Here is a 14,525-nt window from a genome sequence, read left to right as displayed (position 1 = left end):
CTGTTAGGAGGCTGTATTTGTAACATTTACTGTTAGTTTGTACCTTCCTCAATTCAGGAGCAATGCACTGATTGGTTTTAAACTCTTGGTTGAAAGCTTTGGAGAAATGGCAACTTTGGTCTGGGCAACAGTGGGCAATAGTCAAAACTAAGGAGAGAATTCAGGTCTTTAGGGACTTGTTTCCTGGGGGGGTGGGGGGTGGGGAAAGCTAGACTAGGTGACTTGGAAACTGATTAGAAGGAGCTTGAGAGGATGAAAAGCTGATGTAGAAGATGTAGAAAAGCAGTTCCATGTTTTCAAGGTGAGATCCACATGAAGAGATTGGTTTTGGTGGAGTGGAAAACTCTGCTGTTTTCCCTTTCATTGCAGATTTCAGCTCTCCCAGCTGCTGTTGGGAACAGCTCCTCAACATGTTTTTGTGTTCAGCTCCTGGTATAACCATTTGGGTTTGTCTCCTAATCTTCTCGTGTATGGTAGAATGTTCTTTGGTGCAAATCATTCCTGAGTTTGATTTTCCTGTGCATTGGTTTTGCCTATTAACTGGTGCAGGGATCACTCCTGAGGTGCTCAACTGCCTCCCTCCTTTGGCAAGCACTTGCTTTTCAGGATGGGACTTCTGTTTTTTCCCTTCTCCTCTTATTAATGCACCCATTTGGGAAGACATTCTGTGAATTATGCAATGCAAAATCATCTCCTTTTTTAGCTTGGGGAATTCTTTATGTGTGAGAACCAGCCACTGAAGCAGACCCAGGAGCTGCAGGAGGGTTACCTGTGAGGAAGGAGAAAGCAGGTAAAACCCTTTTCTTCACAGCCTGGTACTGGTTTTGCACAGCAGGGATCACTCCCCAGCTGCAAGTGTGGTGCTTTTGGCAGGTGAGTGCTAGGTCTAATCTCATGGTTTAGTGGCAGTGCTGCATTAACAGCTGGACTTGATGATCTTAAAGCTCTTTTCCAGCACTCAATTGTTTCCCTCCTTCTCCCCACACCAGTGGGTGACAGCTAACCCAGGCTGCCTCTGTGATATGTGGGAGCAATGTTGTGGGACACTGACTAGATTACCTTGATACCTCCTCCCCTCAGGATCATCTTCTGCTCTGTTCAGGGCTCTGTCCTTGCTCCCTCCCCCAGTGAATGCTGGGCTCATCACACAGCAGGGACAGCTCTGTTTATTCAGCCATTTGCAGCTGGCAGCAGAAGGTTCTTAACTACTTGGCAGCATGAAATAACTAAGAGAGGAAGGTGAAACATGTTGGTGCTTGTTACCCTTTCAGTGTTAAGAACTGTTGACTATTCAGAATCACAGAAATATTCAGGTTGGAAGAGACCTCCAGGATCATCAAGTCCAACCCAGAACCCTACTCTACAAGGTTCATCCCGAAACCATCTTCCCAAGCACCACATCCAAACCGCCTTTAAACACATCCAGGGGTGGTGACTCTACCACCTCCCTGGGCAGCTCATTCCAATCCCTGACTACTGTTGCTGGGAATGTTTTTCCTAATGCCCAGTCTAAACCTACCCAGTTGTAGCTTGAGGCCGTTCCCTCTTGTCCTATCATTCATGACCTGTGAGAAGAGACCAGCACCAGCCCCTCTATACTAGAAATGTTCTAGTGGGCTTGGTGTCTCAGTCAGTGCTTTATAAGCAGGCTCACCATGAAGACAGTCTGGCTTGGTCTGGCAGTACTGTGCTGGTGTGTTTGCATTTGGTTAAGTCCCCCCCAGAATGCACACTTTGTGAGCCTGACACAAACGTCTCTGAAAAGCAGCACATTGGCCTGGCTGCTCCACACGAGGAGCTTATTCACACTGTAGAATGGAACCACGTTTTCCTGCCTCTCTTTATAGCAAGACACCCAGCATCATGTGGTGACAGGACAAGCAGGGGTAAGTGAAATCATTTTAATAGAGTTATCAATGTATGAGAAACCACAAAAGAAAGAAAACATCTCCTGGAAAATTCTACAGAAGTATATATTGCATTGGAGAGTCTTACAGGCAAATTTACATCAAATACATGATATGTTTTTAAAACACTGATTCCAAGAGGACAACAAATTAACTTTTCTCTTTCTGTACAGGCATGGGAGTGTGACTCATGGGATTTTTTCTCCTGCAGCTGCAGTTTGCTGTTCTTTAGGAAGAGTATTCGTACTCCTCAGCGCTGCGGCGGCCAAAATCCATCCAGCCCACGTAGTCTCTGTCATTTATCCTGTGTGTGGGATCAATGCTCTGTACCCTGTTTCCCAGGACTGAGAGTCTTCCAGTGGAACCTGAAGAGAAAGCATTTGGGAGAGCAGACAGTAAGTGGACAGTTTTTCAGGTTCATTCAACCCAAAGGTTAGGGGCTGCCCTGCTGGAAAGCAGCTCCACAGAGAAAGACTTTGGAGTCCTAGTGGATAGCAAGTGCTGCATGGGATAGCAATGTGCCCTTGCAGCCAGGAGAGCCAAGGGAATCCTGGGGTCCATCAAGAAAAGCGTGGCCAGGGAGGTTCTTCTACTCCTGTACTCTGCCCTGGTGAGACCACACCTGGAATACTGAGCCCAGTTTTGGGCTCCCCAGTTCAAGAGAGACAGAGACCTGCTGGAGAGAGCCACAAGGATGATTAGGGGACTTGAGCATCTCCCCTGTGAAGAGAGACTGAGAGCCCTGGAGCTGTTTAGTCTGGAGAAGAGAAGACTGAGAGGGGATCTCATCAATGTGTACAAATATCTGAGGGGTGGGTGTCAAGTGGAGGGGGCCAAGTTCTTTTCAGTGGTGCACAGTAATAAGACAAGAAACCACAGGTTCAAGCTTGAACATAGAAGATTTCACCTCAACATGAGGAGAAACTTCTTTCCAGTGAGGGTGACAGAGCCCTGGAGCAGGCTGCCCAGAGAGGTTGTGGAGTCTCCTTCTGTGGGGACTTTCCAAACCCACCTGGGTGCATTCCTGTGCAGGCTGCCCTAAGTGATCCTGCTCTGGTAGGGGGGTTGGACTGGAGGTCCCTTCCAACTTCTAATGTACTGTGGTACTGTGAAAGCATTCTGTGGTTCTATGACATCTCCTCTTGCTTCCTTTTTCTCTAGAAAGTCCAACCTATTTCTCACTCATCCTTCACGACCAACCCTCACTTGCTGGTATTTGGAGAGCTGCTACAGGTGCAAAATAACTCTGCTCTAGAGCAGACTCAGGCCTGAGACAGGATTGCAGTATGGCCCCATGTTGCTCCAAGAGCCATGAACGTAAGTACCAGAGCTTTTGCAGTGCACAGTCAGTAACAGGCAGGGCAGAGGTTTTGTGAAGGAGTGGGAACAGTCCTCAAAGGGAAGGCTGTGTGTGAAAGTTGTACTTGGGAGATGTCTGTTGCTAGAATTATACAGGGCTTAGGACTGTATCAGGGATATTTTCATTGCTGATCCAAAGCTTTCGTGATTCCTTTCACAGCAGGGCTGGATGCTCATCTCTGGTCTTGCCTTATCCTTTCTGTCTTCCTTTCTTAAGGCATCAGAGAGAGACAAACTATTTGCAAGGAGAATTTATGCTTTAAAAAAGGGGCTGTAATCCTGTTTTGACATCCTCACATCCTGTAACTAAAGATGCAAAGAAAGGTAGGTTACTTCTCCCTGTCCTCCCTGAAAACAGCCAAAATGGATAATTATTGCCAATAATTAGGCTGATCTTAAGCCTTAAGTGAGGAAGGAACAAAGCCTTAACTGAGGCAGGAACAGATTAAGCATATCAGTATTTAGTGCAGATTGAGGCTTGAGATATCATTGGATGGATCAACAAGGAAAAGAAGCCCAAATCAAACCCCACAAACCCAGATCCACACAACTGCTTTGCTGGCAGTGTCTTGGGTTTTGAAGGACCCCTTCTGTGCTCTGATATTTTGAAGTCTTCCTTGTGTAATGATTTATAATAAACAAAACCAATTGCATTGTTTAGTTAGGGAGTGCAGATGGATAGGAGAGTAAAAAGTACCCTCCAAAAAAACCCTACACCCAAACCAGCCATGTTTTAGACATCTCCCTAACACAAAATGACAAAGAGAAATAACTAACTAACTAAAAATCATCTAATTCTCTCTAGAATTCCACCCTTAAATGCTCTGAACCTGTGAAATTCACATTGGTAATTAAAAACACGCAATGAAGTCGATGAGAATTCTTCTGGGCATTATAATCAGGCAGGGCTAAGACAACGCAGATGTTGGTATTTAAGAGATTTTGGAGCCTGCAGTGACCTGCAGGCTGTAATGGCTCCCCTGGAGCCATTGTGGTCCAGCTTGCCAAGGGCTCTTTAGAGGAGGGTAAATGTGTGTGTCACTGGCTTGACAGCTTCTCTTCTGCATGGTGCCAGGGTCATGCTGAAAGCCTGCAGATGAGTTTAATTGAAATCTCAGCGTCACAAACAGTAAGCATCATGTCTTAACAGCACCTTAATAACCTCTCCTCAAAGCAGCAGAGGTGTCCTGTGGATCCTGCAGACTCAATGTAAAGCAAACCCATTCAAAACTGTAGTGGCTTGGCTACAGGGCTGCTGTCTAGCCCTAACCTCTCCAGAGAATTTAACTCTCTCACTGTTTTAACTGAGGATATTATGCAAAATCAGCCTTTCTGTTAACCACAAGGGCAAACACCATCACTGGTGACTGAATTCCCAGTCATTCTTCCCTTCTAGATGGAATTCTCTAGTGAGTATTCTGCTTTAGGCACTTCAGGAGTGAGTAATACAGTAGGTGTGAGTGTTCTGCAGAGCTTTCTAACGGACTGCCCAGAACCTTTATGTGCAATGAACTATAATGGTTTGATGGGAACACTGCATGTGTTGTTATAAATCAAGTAAATACTTTCCCCCCCCTCTGAATCATCTCTTCTACATCTATCTCTACAAACTAGAGCCCAACTCACCTACTCATGTCACAAGAATCACATCATCTGCTAACAGTCCCTTTATGGAGTTCATTATATATCTCAGTTAACACATACACAGGAAATTCTCCCTCATATTAATACTTACCAAAAAGATATCTTATAACCACAGTGGGGTTTTAAAGCTTCATCTGGTTATAAGGTATTTGGAAATCATAGAACTGCAGAATGGCTTAGGTTAGAAGGGACCTGAGAGATCACCTTCTCCAACCTCCCTGTCATGGGCAGGGTCACCTTTCAGATTGGCTGCTCAAGGCCTCATCCAGCCTGGCCTTAAATAGCCCCCAAGTAGGAGGCATCCACAGCCTCCCTGGGCAGCCTCTTGCAGTGTCTCACCACCCTCCTACTGAAGAACTTGCTATGCTCTATTCTAATCCTACTCTGCCTCAGCTTCAGAGGTCAGCAGGCAGGCTGTCGAGCAGGGAGGGTTAAGTGGTCTGCATAGGTTGTGTGGAGAGAGAGGAGGAGAAAGCTCTTATTTACATGTGGGGCTGAGAGTGAATGCTTTCCTCAGTGTCTGTGTGCCCAGGCAATCCTAATTACTGCCCTCTTTGCTTCTCAGATGTCCTCTTTCCCTGCAGAACAGGGGATAGACTAGAGTGAAGCTATCACAAGCAGCCCTGAGGAAAGCAGCCCTGAGGAGAGAGACTTGGGAGTGCTGGTGGACAAAAAGCTCAACATGAGCTCTCAGTGTGCACTTGCAGCCCGCAAAGCAAATCAAATCCTGGGCTGCATCAGGAGAAGTGTGGCCAGCAGGTCGAGGGAGGTGATCCTCCCCCTCTACTCAGCCCTGGTGAGACACCACCTGGAGTACTGTGTCCAGTTCTGGAGCCCCTATTACAAGAGGGATGTGGAGGTGCTGGAACGTGTCCAGAGAAGGGCCACAAGGATGAGCAGAGGGCTGGAGCACCTCTCCTATGAGGACAGACTGAAGGAGTTGGGGCTGTTCAGTCTGCAGAAGAGAAGGCTCTGAGGTGACCTCATTGTGGCCTTCCAGTATCTGAAGGGGGCCTACAGGAAGGCTGGGGAAGGACTTCTCAGGATCTGAGGTAGTGATAGGACTAGGGGGAATGGAATGAAGCTGGAGGTGGGGAGATTCAGGCTCTCACCCCACTCTCACCCCATGAGAGTGGTGAAGCCCTGGAATGGGTTGTCCAGGGAGGTGGTTGAGGCCCTGTCCCTGGAGGTGTTTAAGCCCAGGCTGGATGAGGCTCTGGCCAGGCTGATCTAGTGTGGGGTGTCCCTGCCCATGGCAGGGGGGTTGGAACTAGATGATCCTTGTGGTCCTTTCCAACCCTGAATGATACTATGATACTATGACTTAATAAACCATCTGATACAAAGCTCTTTAATTCCACTTCTGTACTGGTGCTTCGTGCCCTTGTCATGAACACAGTGACATGGAGGTGTTGAGTAACTGCAAGATTGGTTTCCCAGGCTGCCTGAGACTCAAACCCTAACAGGAATTGACATGTTTCAAAGTAAATGTGCCATTACTTATCACTGCTTTGAGTTATTGTGGTTGTGAATGTGAACTCTGAGCTTTCAAAAAGCTTTCACACTTTTGTAACTTCCTTTAGGGCGAAAAAAATGCATGGAAAATCCCATACTCAGAAGAGTTTTCCCTGGTACAGGTGTTTGTGGCTGTGTGATCACAGTGTCACAGTACATTAGAGGTTGGAAGGGACCTCCAAAGATCACCCAATCCAACCCCCTTGCCAGAGCAGCATCACTTAGGGTAGTCTGCACAGGAATGCATCCAGGTGGGTTTGGAAAGTCTCCAGAGGAGGAGACTCCACAACCTCTCTGGGCAGGCTGCTCCATTTGGTTTGTATTTGTAGTCAGGGAAGTTTTCCTGCTCTTATAACTTAAAAAAGATAAAAATGATAAAAGGGAGGGAGGGGGAGGTCAAGTAAAAGAAAAGGTTCAGAGGCAATACAATTATTGTCTTTCACCTGAGAGTACAACATGCTGAAAGTAACTCCAAAGTCATTGAAGTAAGTTAAAACTAAAAGCTGAGCTCTGATCTGACAGGCAGGTTACACTGTCTTCAGTCACCTGAAGCATGCAGCTCTCAGTCAGTGGCTGTTAGGTGCAAGGCAAGAGGATGTCCTCTGCCTCAGAAACAGCCAGGCAATAGCTGCATCCTGTTTTCCCTAGGAATTCATTCCTGACAGGGCTAACTGAACAGCTAGGTACCCCTGCAGGAATGTCCACGGACAAGAAGCAGCACAGGGAGCAGGCTCTAAGCAGTACCTTTTCTGGCTTGCTGAAGATACTTGGCCAACAAGGCACCGATGTTAGCTCTTTGGTCAAGGCTTCCCTCCAGCCGCGGCACAGATTTCAGCGAACCGGCAGAGGAAGGGGCGCGGACGTGCCGGTGATGCTCTGTCGAGCTCTGCTCAAGCTCAGCAGCCAGTGGGTTCCCATTGTGCAAGGCCAGGGTCTGCTGTCCGACAGAGCTTGCTGAGAACACAGCAAGGACCAGGCAGATGCATATACTGCTGTACATTGCTGGAGGGAAGAGGAAGAACAGGCTGTGAAACTGACCACGGTTACTACTCTGCACGTTGTCCCTGCCCGCTGGAGTGCTGGTTTGTGAGCAAAAGAAGGCTGCATTGTTGGATTGGTGTTGTGGGTTTGTTTTTAAGTGAAGGTGACTGTGGGAGCTGTCTTAAGGTGAGAAAACATGTATGTGACTAGTTACATGTCCCTTGTTTAGGAAGAGAGACTGGAAGGAACAAGAGTAGTATGAGCTATGTCTCCCTGAGCTACTCAGCTCTTAGTTGCTTTTCTTTTTTTTTGGAGGCTGCACTTTATTAAAAGTTAAGGGACATGAATCAAGCTCTATGAAAAAAAGTCTCAGGATTCAAATATTTCAGCATTTTGCTGTTGCACTGAAACCTGCTCTTTCTACAAATACTCAGTTTGGCCAGATGCCCTGAGGAGCCTTCATTCTGTCAAACTTCACTGGTTTGAACTTTAGCGTTCAAGAGGTTTAATCTCATCACACACAGAAAAAGAAACCCCAAACAACACAACTTCTTTCAAGGAAACAAGCCCCAAAACCTAGCACTCCCCCCAGCATTTGAGGAGTAAGAGCTGTAAGAAGTAATGTGCAACTTAACAATAATCTTATTACAAACCAGAAAATTCCAGTGTTAACAATTTCTGTACTGCTTCCTTAAAGAAGAACCTGTCAAGACAGTGTTGCTTCACTAGATTTTTTGACCATATAAATGGAAATATTTATAATATAGTGTATTGTATTTAGCAGGGAGTGTAGAAATAGGACAAAGGGTAATGATTTCAAGCTAACAGAGGCTAGACTTCAGTTACATATTAAGAAGAAATCCTTCATTGTGAGGGTGGTAAAGCACTGGCCCAGGTTGCCCAGAGAGATGGTAGGTGTCCCATCCTTGGAAACATTCCAGGTCAAGTTGGACAGGGCTCTGAGCAACCTGATCCAGTTGAAGATGTTCCTGCTCGCTGCAGGGATGTTGGATGACCTTTAAAGGTCTCTTCCAACCCAAATGATTCAATGATTCTATGAAATAGTATTTTCCTGGGAAGAGAGGAGTTACTCTCAGTTATTAGTAGAAACAAGCAACCTCGTATTCAATGTTATAGGAGTAATTTCCATTTATAGATACACCTGAGTTAGCTGTAGGAGCATTTGAAAAATCATTTAACTTTTTGAACAGCACACTGAATTTTAAAAGAGGAGAAAATGAAGTTTATTTGCCCACAACATACACTAGATAGAAAACATGCATAAAAGAGACTTATTTTTTTTTTCCTTTTAGTATTGTTAGGAGATTAATGAAAAATGTCCAAGTATCAGGCCATCATGGTTATTAGTGATGTGCCCACAAGAATTTTGGACCCCAGAAAGCGAAGGTGCATTGCATCCCCTCCATTTTAACTGACTCAATTCTTGTATTTTTCATGCATATATATGAAATATATATATATAATGTTGTAGCTGTTAATCTGACTCTCTCTCTCTCTCTATATATGTGTATATATGTGTATATATATATATTTATAATGACGACTGCAAACACAAAGTCTCACCCCACAAGCAGTTTCCCTCCCCGGGTGGCGAGCACCGCCCGCTCTCCCAGCTGCGCACCGGGCAGCTCCAGCAGAGCCCCGCCGCTCTCCGCAGACCCCCGCAGACGCTCTCCCCACCCAGGAGAAGGCCGAATTTGTCTTCCCCCGATGGACCCAGTAGCGTTTCCTCCAGCAGCCGGCGGGATGCCTTCGGACCTGCCGCACCGGTCAGTTCCAGAAGCCCCCATTTCTCATCCCTCGCAAAGGAACGATGCACTCAGATACTTCCTACCTTTCTCGCTGCGCGTTCCAGAAGTCGGAGCCGGGGAGGGAGCGAGGCCCCGTGTGTGCTCAGGCAGGGAAGTTAAGATGAGACTCAGCCTCGGTCCCTTAAATAGCGGCGGGCACCCCGGCGGTGTTTGCACAGCTCTGACGCAGCCGGGGCCGCCGCCCGCTCAGCCCCTCACCGGCGGGACCGCGAGGGGGGGTGTGTGTATGCTGGGGGGGGGGGGGGTGTATGCTGGGGGGGGGGTGGGGGTGTATGCTGTCGGGGAGTCTGTGTGCTTCATCTGGGGATCAGAGCTCCTTCCCCGCCCTCCTGGGGACGCGGCGTGAAGCTCGCACTGCCCGAGGGGATGGCCCCCGCTAGCCACCCTCGGCTTGCCCTGGGCACAGGCGGGCTGGAAGCCCAGGCTGGCTTGCAGCTGGGCATTAAAAAACTGCTTTCCTTCTCCCTTGCCAAAATACCACAGTGAGAGGCTTTTTAGTGGGAGTCCCGCCCGCAGCAGCAGCAGCGGCTCCCCGGGCTGCGGCAAGCGGCTCGGGCTCGCCCCAACGATGTTTGTCGGCGGGTGTCTAAGGGCTTGGGCTCCTCTCGCTGAGACCTGGGTACAAGCAGCTCCAGCCGCCTCGCCCGGGGGTCCTCCCGTTGACTTTAGTTCAGGAAGATGGGGCTGTCCTTTTATTCAAAACCGCAAAAGACCAACCAAACGCAAAGCCAGGGAAAATCCGCCCCCCCTAGAGAGCTGGAGATGTTCTCCCTCTCAGACCACTCGTCCCACGCCCTCCTTCCTGCCGGTACTGTCCAGCAGGTCCGGTCCACGCAGACCCAGACTCCCTTCTCTCGGCGAGGGGTGGAAACCTCCTCCAGCCCCGCGCTACGGCGAGGAGGCGAGGCCGGGCCGGGCGCTTGCCGCCGGCTCCAGCCCTTCTAAGGTACGGCGCGGGGGGTGCGCGTGTCCTCAGCCCACAGGGGAAAGAGCTGCTGGGGAGGCAGTTGCGCTTCTTCCCCGCCTCGTCCCCTCCGCTCGGGTGCTGCCCAGGTGTGTGCGGCACTCGTCGCCGCTTACACGGGCCCCGGGGCTCCCCCTGACGGTCCTGCTGCGGCCGGCAGAGGGCGCGCCGGCCCCGCGCGGGGCTCCACTCAGCGCCCCTCGCGCAGCCGCGTGCGGCCGGTGCCCGGGCATCGCCCGCGGCAGAAACGCAGCGGGGAGCGGCGAAGCGCCGCGGCGGGAGGGCGCCGGCAGGTGGGGCTCGGGGCGAACCCCGCACCTCCATAGGGCCGCGGAGCCGGGGCACAGGGGTGCAGCCAATGGCGCTTCGAATGCTGCTGCACCATGTGCTCCGCAGCTTCCCAGGCTGAGAGCCTGTGGGCACGAGGGTCGGCAGCACGGAGCGGCTGAGGGAGCACAGCGTGGCTGAGGGAGCCGGGGTTGTGCAGCCTGGAGACAAGGAGATGTGGGGCAGAGCTTACCGCTCTCCACAACTCCCTGACAGGAGGCTGGAGTGAAGTGGAGCTCTCTCTGTTCTCCCAGGTAACAAGCAATAGGACATAACGGCCCCAAGCTGCACCGGGGCAGGTTTAGGTTAGACACGAGGGAAGAAGTTCTTACTGAAAGGGTTGTCAAGCTCTGGAACACGCTGCCCAGGGATGTGATGGAGCCACTGTCCTTGGAGGGATTTCAAAGCTGCGTAGATGTGGTACTGGTTTAGCAGTGACCCTGCAGTGCTGGGTTAATGGTTGGATTTGATGGTCTTAAAGGTCTCTTCCAACAAAAACAATTCTGTGATTCAGTGAAAGGAACACCCCAAGTGCCCATGACTGGTGCGAGAGGGGTGATGTTGGGGTCTGTGCCCCTCTGCCTTGTTGGGGTGAGGCTCAGAAAAGATTGGGATGGCAATGCAGAGGCTTTCTCAGTGCCTTTCAGCTGCTAACCAGGACATTTGTCAGTGAATGGGATATGCCGACTGAACTGTGGGCAGCTTTCCATCTTGCACATCAGTGCCAGCATCAGGCAGAGTTACCAACTTGAGATAGCTAAAAAAGACCTAATCAAAACTTGCTTTTAAAGCAGAGAAGTAAGTTGAAGCAGGTTGCCAGGGGAAAGAACAACAAAGAAACTCTTCCAGCTGTACCTGTCCAAGTGCTAGTTTAATGGCTCTGTCTGTCTCTGGGAAAAGAAACCTGTGAAATATCCCTGAATAATTCAGTTTCACTATTTGGGTTTGGTGGGGAAAAGTGCTCACTACTAGTAGACAATTAAATAGTCAGCACGGTTTCAAACTGTAGGTGTCTGGTAAAGGTATCACAATCTTTCTGGGAAGCTACAACAGGATAACAATTGTGGTAGAGCCACATCCAGCCATGGTGAAACTCACTGTAGATAATGAAGTCCCAAGGGACCAGCCCAAAGCTTAACTGAAGAGCAAAACAGAGAGCTTGCTAATATATCTATATGCATAATTCATCCCACAGAGGTATAAATATAAATGCAGTCTCTTAAGGCTGACATGTTAGCCTGGTTGAACAAATACAAACTATAGGAGTTCATTTACATGGAGCTGATCTGGAATATCACTTCACTTATAAACACATCCAGGAGTGCACAAATGGAGGGAGGGAGCGTGTGTGTGTGGCAGCCAAACTCACTGTTTGTGCTCATGAAAGTACAGGAGGACAGCAACACACCAAACCAAGCTGAGAAGGTAGGAGTGTTTGCTGGGCAGTTAGATGTGCAGGTTCTGTGGGATCCCTGTGCCTTTGTAAGATCCTACATGAGCTTCTGCACTGTGCCTCTGGATGGGTCCAGCTCCTGTGTTTGCAGTGACAGGGTGTGGTGGTTTTAGGCTGATGCCTAGGAAATTTCCCACAGATTGAGTAGAAAAGTGATAGAATATAAATGAATTACCATTGGATGTAAAAGGGAAAATAATGATAAGGTCTGAATAATCACATCAGTCTGATAACTACCATGAAGTTAGTTGTGTAACCTAACTCTTGCTCTTTCTGGCTTCTTTGCTCTAGCAGATACTAGCTTGGTGCTTCTGCTGGGTTGTTGCTGACCTTGGCTGCAGTCTTGTTGTGGCTAAGTATCAACAAGCTACTCTCTGCTTTTCTCTCTCTCTTTTCCCTTGTAAAGGGTGGGGGGAAGGGAGCAGAAAGGGGGAAGCTATTGGTAACCCCTTGGGTTTGTCCAGGGGGGTTCTTGTGCTGTTTATGGTTTGTAAATAGATGTAAATGATGTGTATTTTGTACATATTCATTGCATTCCGGATTTCTGGGCTTTACTCTGCTTGTAGATACAGCTTCATATGCTTTCCACTGAGCTAGTCTGGCAATTTTAGTTTGGGGGCAGTTTCAACCCACCACACAGGGGCAGGAACCTCCTGGTATAAGCACAGCATGAAGCTTTCTCCCTCCTTCTACCTAGATGAACTTTACACTGCCTGCAAATGCCTGATTCTCCTATTTGAGCATTGTAGTGTATGAAGAAAATTAGCAAGCCTGCAGCTTGATGGTCAAGTTGTTAAAGTCAGCGATTCCCCATCACCTGTGGAGACTTTTGAACCCTGGGTTTTCCTCACTCAGTGCTAGCATGTATGGTTCTTGGAGATCATTTTCTGGCTTGCTGATGGCTTCTCTGGCGAGAGTTGGAAGTCATGTGCGAGTTCCAGTCCTTGGTGAATATATGCTAATTGATGGCATTTGATTATTGCTTTGGGCATAGATAAATGAGACCAGAAAGCCTGTTCAGCTAGAGCATTTATAATAACAGAATTTGCAGGCAAGTTGTGTGCAGAAACTTAGGTTGTGTGTTCCTGACTGATGTGGCACAGAGAGGAATCAGTGTTTTATTTGCCGTGACCTGTTAGGGTCCAGGACATCAGCTACTGGATTTAGGCGTGCACCTTGTTAACCACAGGATGGTCTTGTGCCATCATCATGGGTGCGGTGAAGCAAATCCTGCTCTAGTGCATGACTCCAACCTTAGCCTCTCAGGAAGGAAAGTGCTTTGGCTGCACTAGAGCTTGAACGCTACTGCAAGAATCCAAGTGTAGATGCAAACCAAATTCAAAGCTGAAGTGAACCCTGCAATGCAGTAAATACTAATACAGATGCATGCCTAAGGTAGGAGCTGGATGATGCCATACTTTAGAGGCTGTAGGCTTTTAATACTTGATTTTCTGGCAAGTGTCTGTTAAAGGGTTTGTGTTTCCCTAATCTTTTCCTAATGATGATGAAGATCTCTGTATCCTCAGCTGCCTTCTTTATTACATGCCGAAGGTGAGCTGGCAAAGGAGAAAGAACTGGAGCTGGATTTGGAGCAAGAAAGTAGCATGAGGAAAGAGGAATGGAAATATTCTCTCCTGTCTGCTCTGCAGTAACGTTAGAGTAGACCAGGACACTGTGCTAACATCTTGACCTCTCCCTGCTGTTGAGAGTCACCTGGAAATGCTCTGCTCTTTCCTACAGCAGTAAGCTCAAAATGCTGAGCAAGGCTTTGTTTCTGCCCATGTGCATGTGATTTTTGATCCTGGGCCCTATCACATGTATATCATGGTAGTGTGGTTGTCATGTGGACAGCAGAGCCTATATTTGATGCCTTTTTAGCCCAAAATGCAGCATGTGACTATTATTCAGCATGTTGCATCGAGGCTGACTATTAAATATGGAGCAGCGTAGTGCCAAGTGTGTTGGGATTTTAGACCATGAAGGATAAAGCCAGATGAGACAGGGGGTCTCATGTCTGGGTGAGTTAGAGCAAGTAAAGTCTATTGTTTCTAAGTTGTATATCATTTTGTGGTTGTCTCTGTTCAGGGTTCTTGTTACCCTCCTCTGGACCATTATACTTAAGGGGTAGCATTCTTTGCTATGTTGGGGCAAATTAGTCACGGTATTGGCAGGGTTGGAAGGCACCTTGAGGATCATCTAGTTCCCACCTCCCTGCCATGGGCAGGACACCCACCACTAGATCAGGTTGCCCACATTCAGCCTGGCCTTAAAAACCTCCAGTGTTTTGCTTTTGGCTTTTTCTTCCCCTACAAAAGTGATGGAGTGACAGCCTGGAGGATTACAATGACTTAGGAATGATGTGGCAAGCCTGTGTTACCTTGCCATCTACATTTCAACTAAAAATGGGTGGAAATTAATAGTAAATAAAGGATAAGTGTGTACATAAATTAATTTGTCACAAGCATAACCTGGCAGAGAAATAAAACACATTGTGCCTTTCAGAATGCTTTTCAGATGTGCTCTCCATCTCGCTGCCCAGACCC

The 14,525-nt window shown here is 48.2% G+C and overlaps 1 protein-coding gene across 1 annotated transcript; it reads right to left on the bottom strand.

The window, feature by feature from the left end:
• Positions 1 to 1,887: 1,887 nt before the first annotated feature.
• CCK (cholecystokinin) lies at positions 1,888 to 9,446 on the bottom strand. Its single transcript, XM_068152964.1, has 3 exons — positions 9,262 to 9,446; positions 7,170 to 7,427; positions 1,888 to 2,272 (listed from the first exon to the last, which is right to left on the bottom strand). The coding sequence occupies exons 2-3, from the start codon at positions 7,423 to 7,425 to the stop codon at positions 2,136 to 2,138; spliced, it is 393 nt and encodes a 130-aa protein (XP_068009065.1). The 5' UTR covers positions 7,426 to 7,427; positions 9,262 to 9,446; the 3' UTR covers positions 1,888 to 2,135.
• Positions 9,447 to 14,525: the final 5,079 nt, after the last annotated feature.

The sequence above is a fragment of the Melanerpes formicivorus genome, unplaced genomic scaffold (genome assembly GCF_026170545.1).
Source record: "Melanerpes formicivorus ecotype bairdi unplaced genomic scaffold, bMelFor1.0.p_v2 SCAF_24, whole genome shotgun sequence".
Lineage (NCBI taxonomy): Eukaryota > Metazoa > Chordata > Aves > Piciformes > Picidae > Melanerpes > Melanerpes formicivorus.
The sequence above is the reverse complement of the archived record's forward strand: the minus strand, read 5'-3'. Positions and strand labels throughout refer to the sequence as shown.

Coding starts and splice junctions, on each gene's coding strand:
- CCK (XM_068152964.1), bottom strand. CDS start 7,425: ATGTACAGCAGTATATGCATCTGCCTGGTCCTTGCTGTGTTCTCAGCA. Junction 2,273..7,169: donor TCTTCAGCAAGCCAGAAAAG/GTACTGCTTAGA, acceptor CTTTCTCTTCAG/GTTCCACTGGAAGACTCTCA.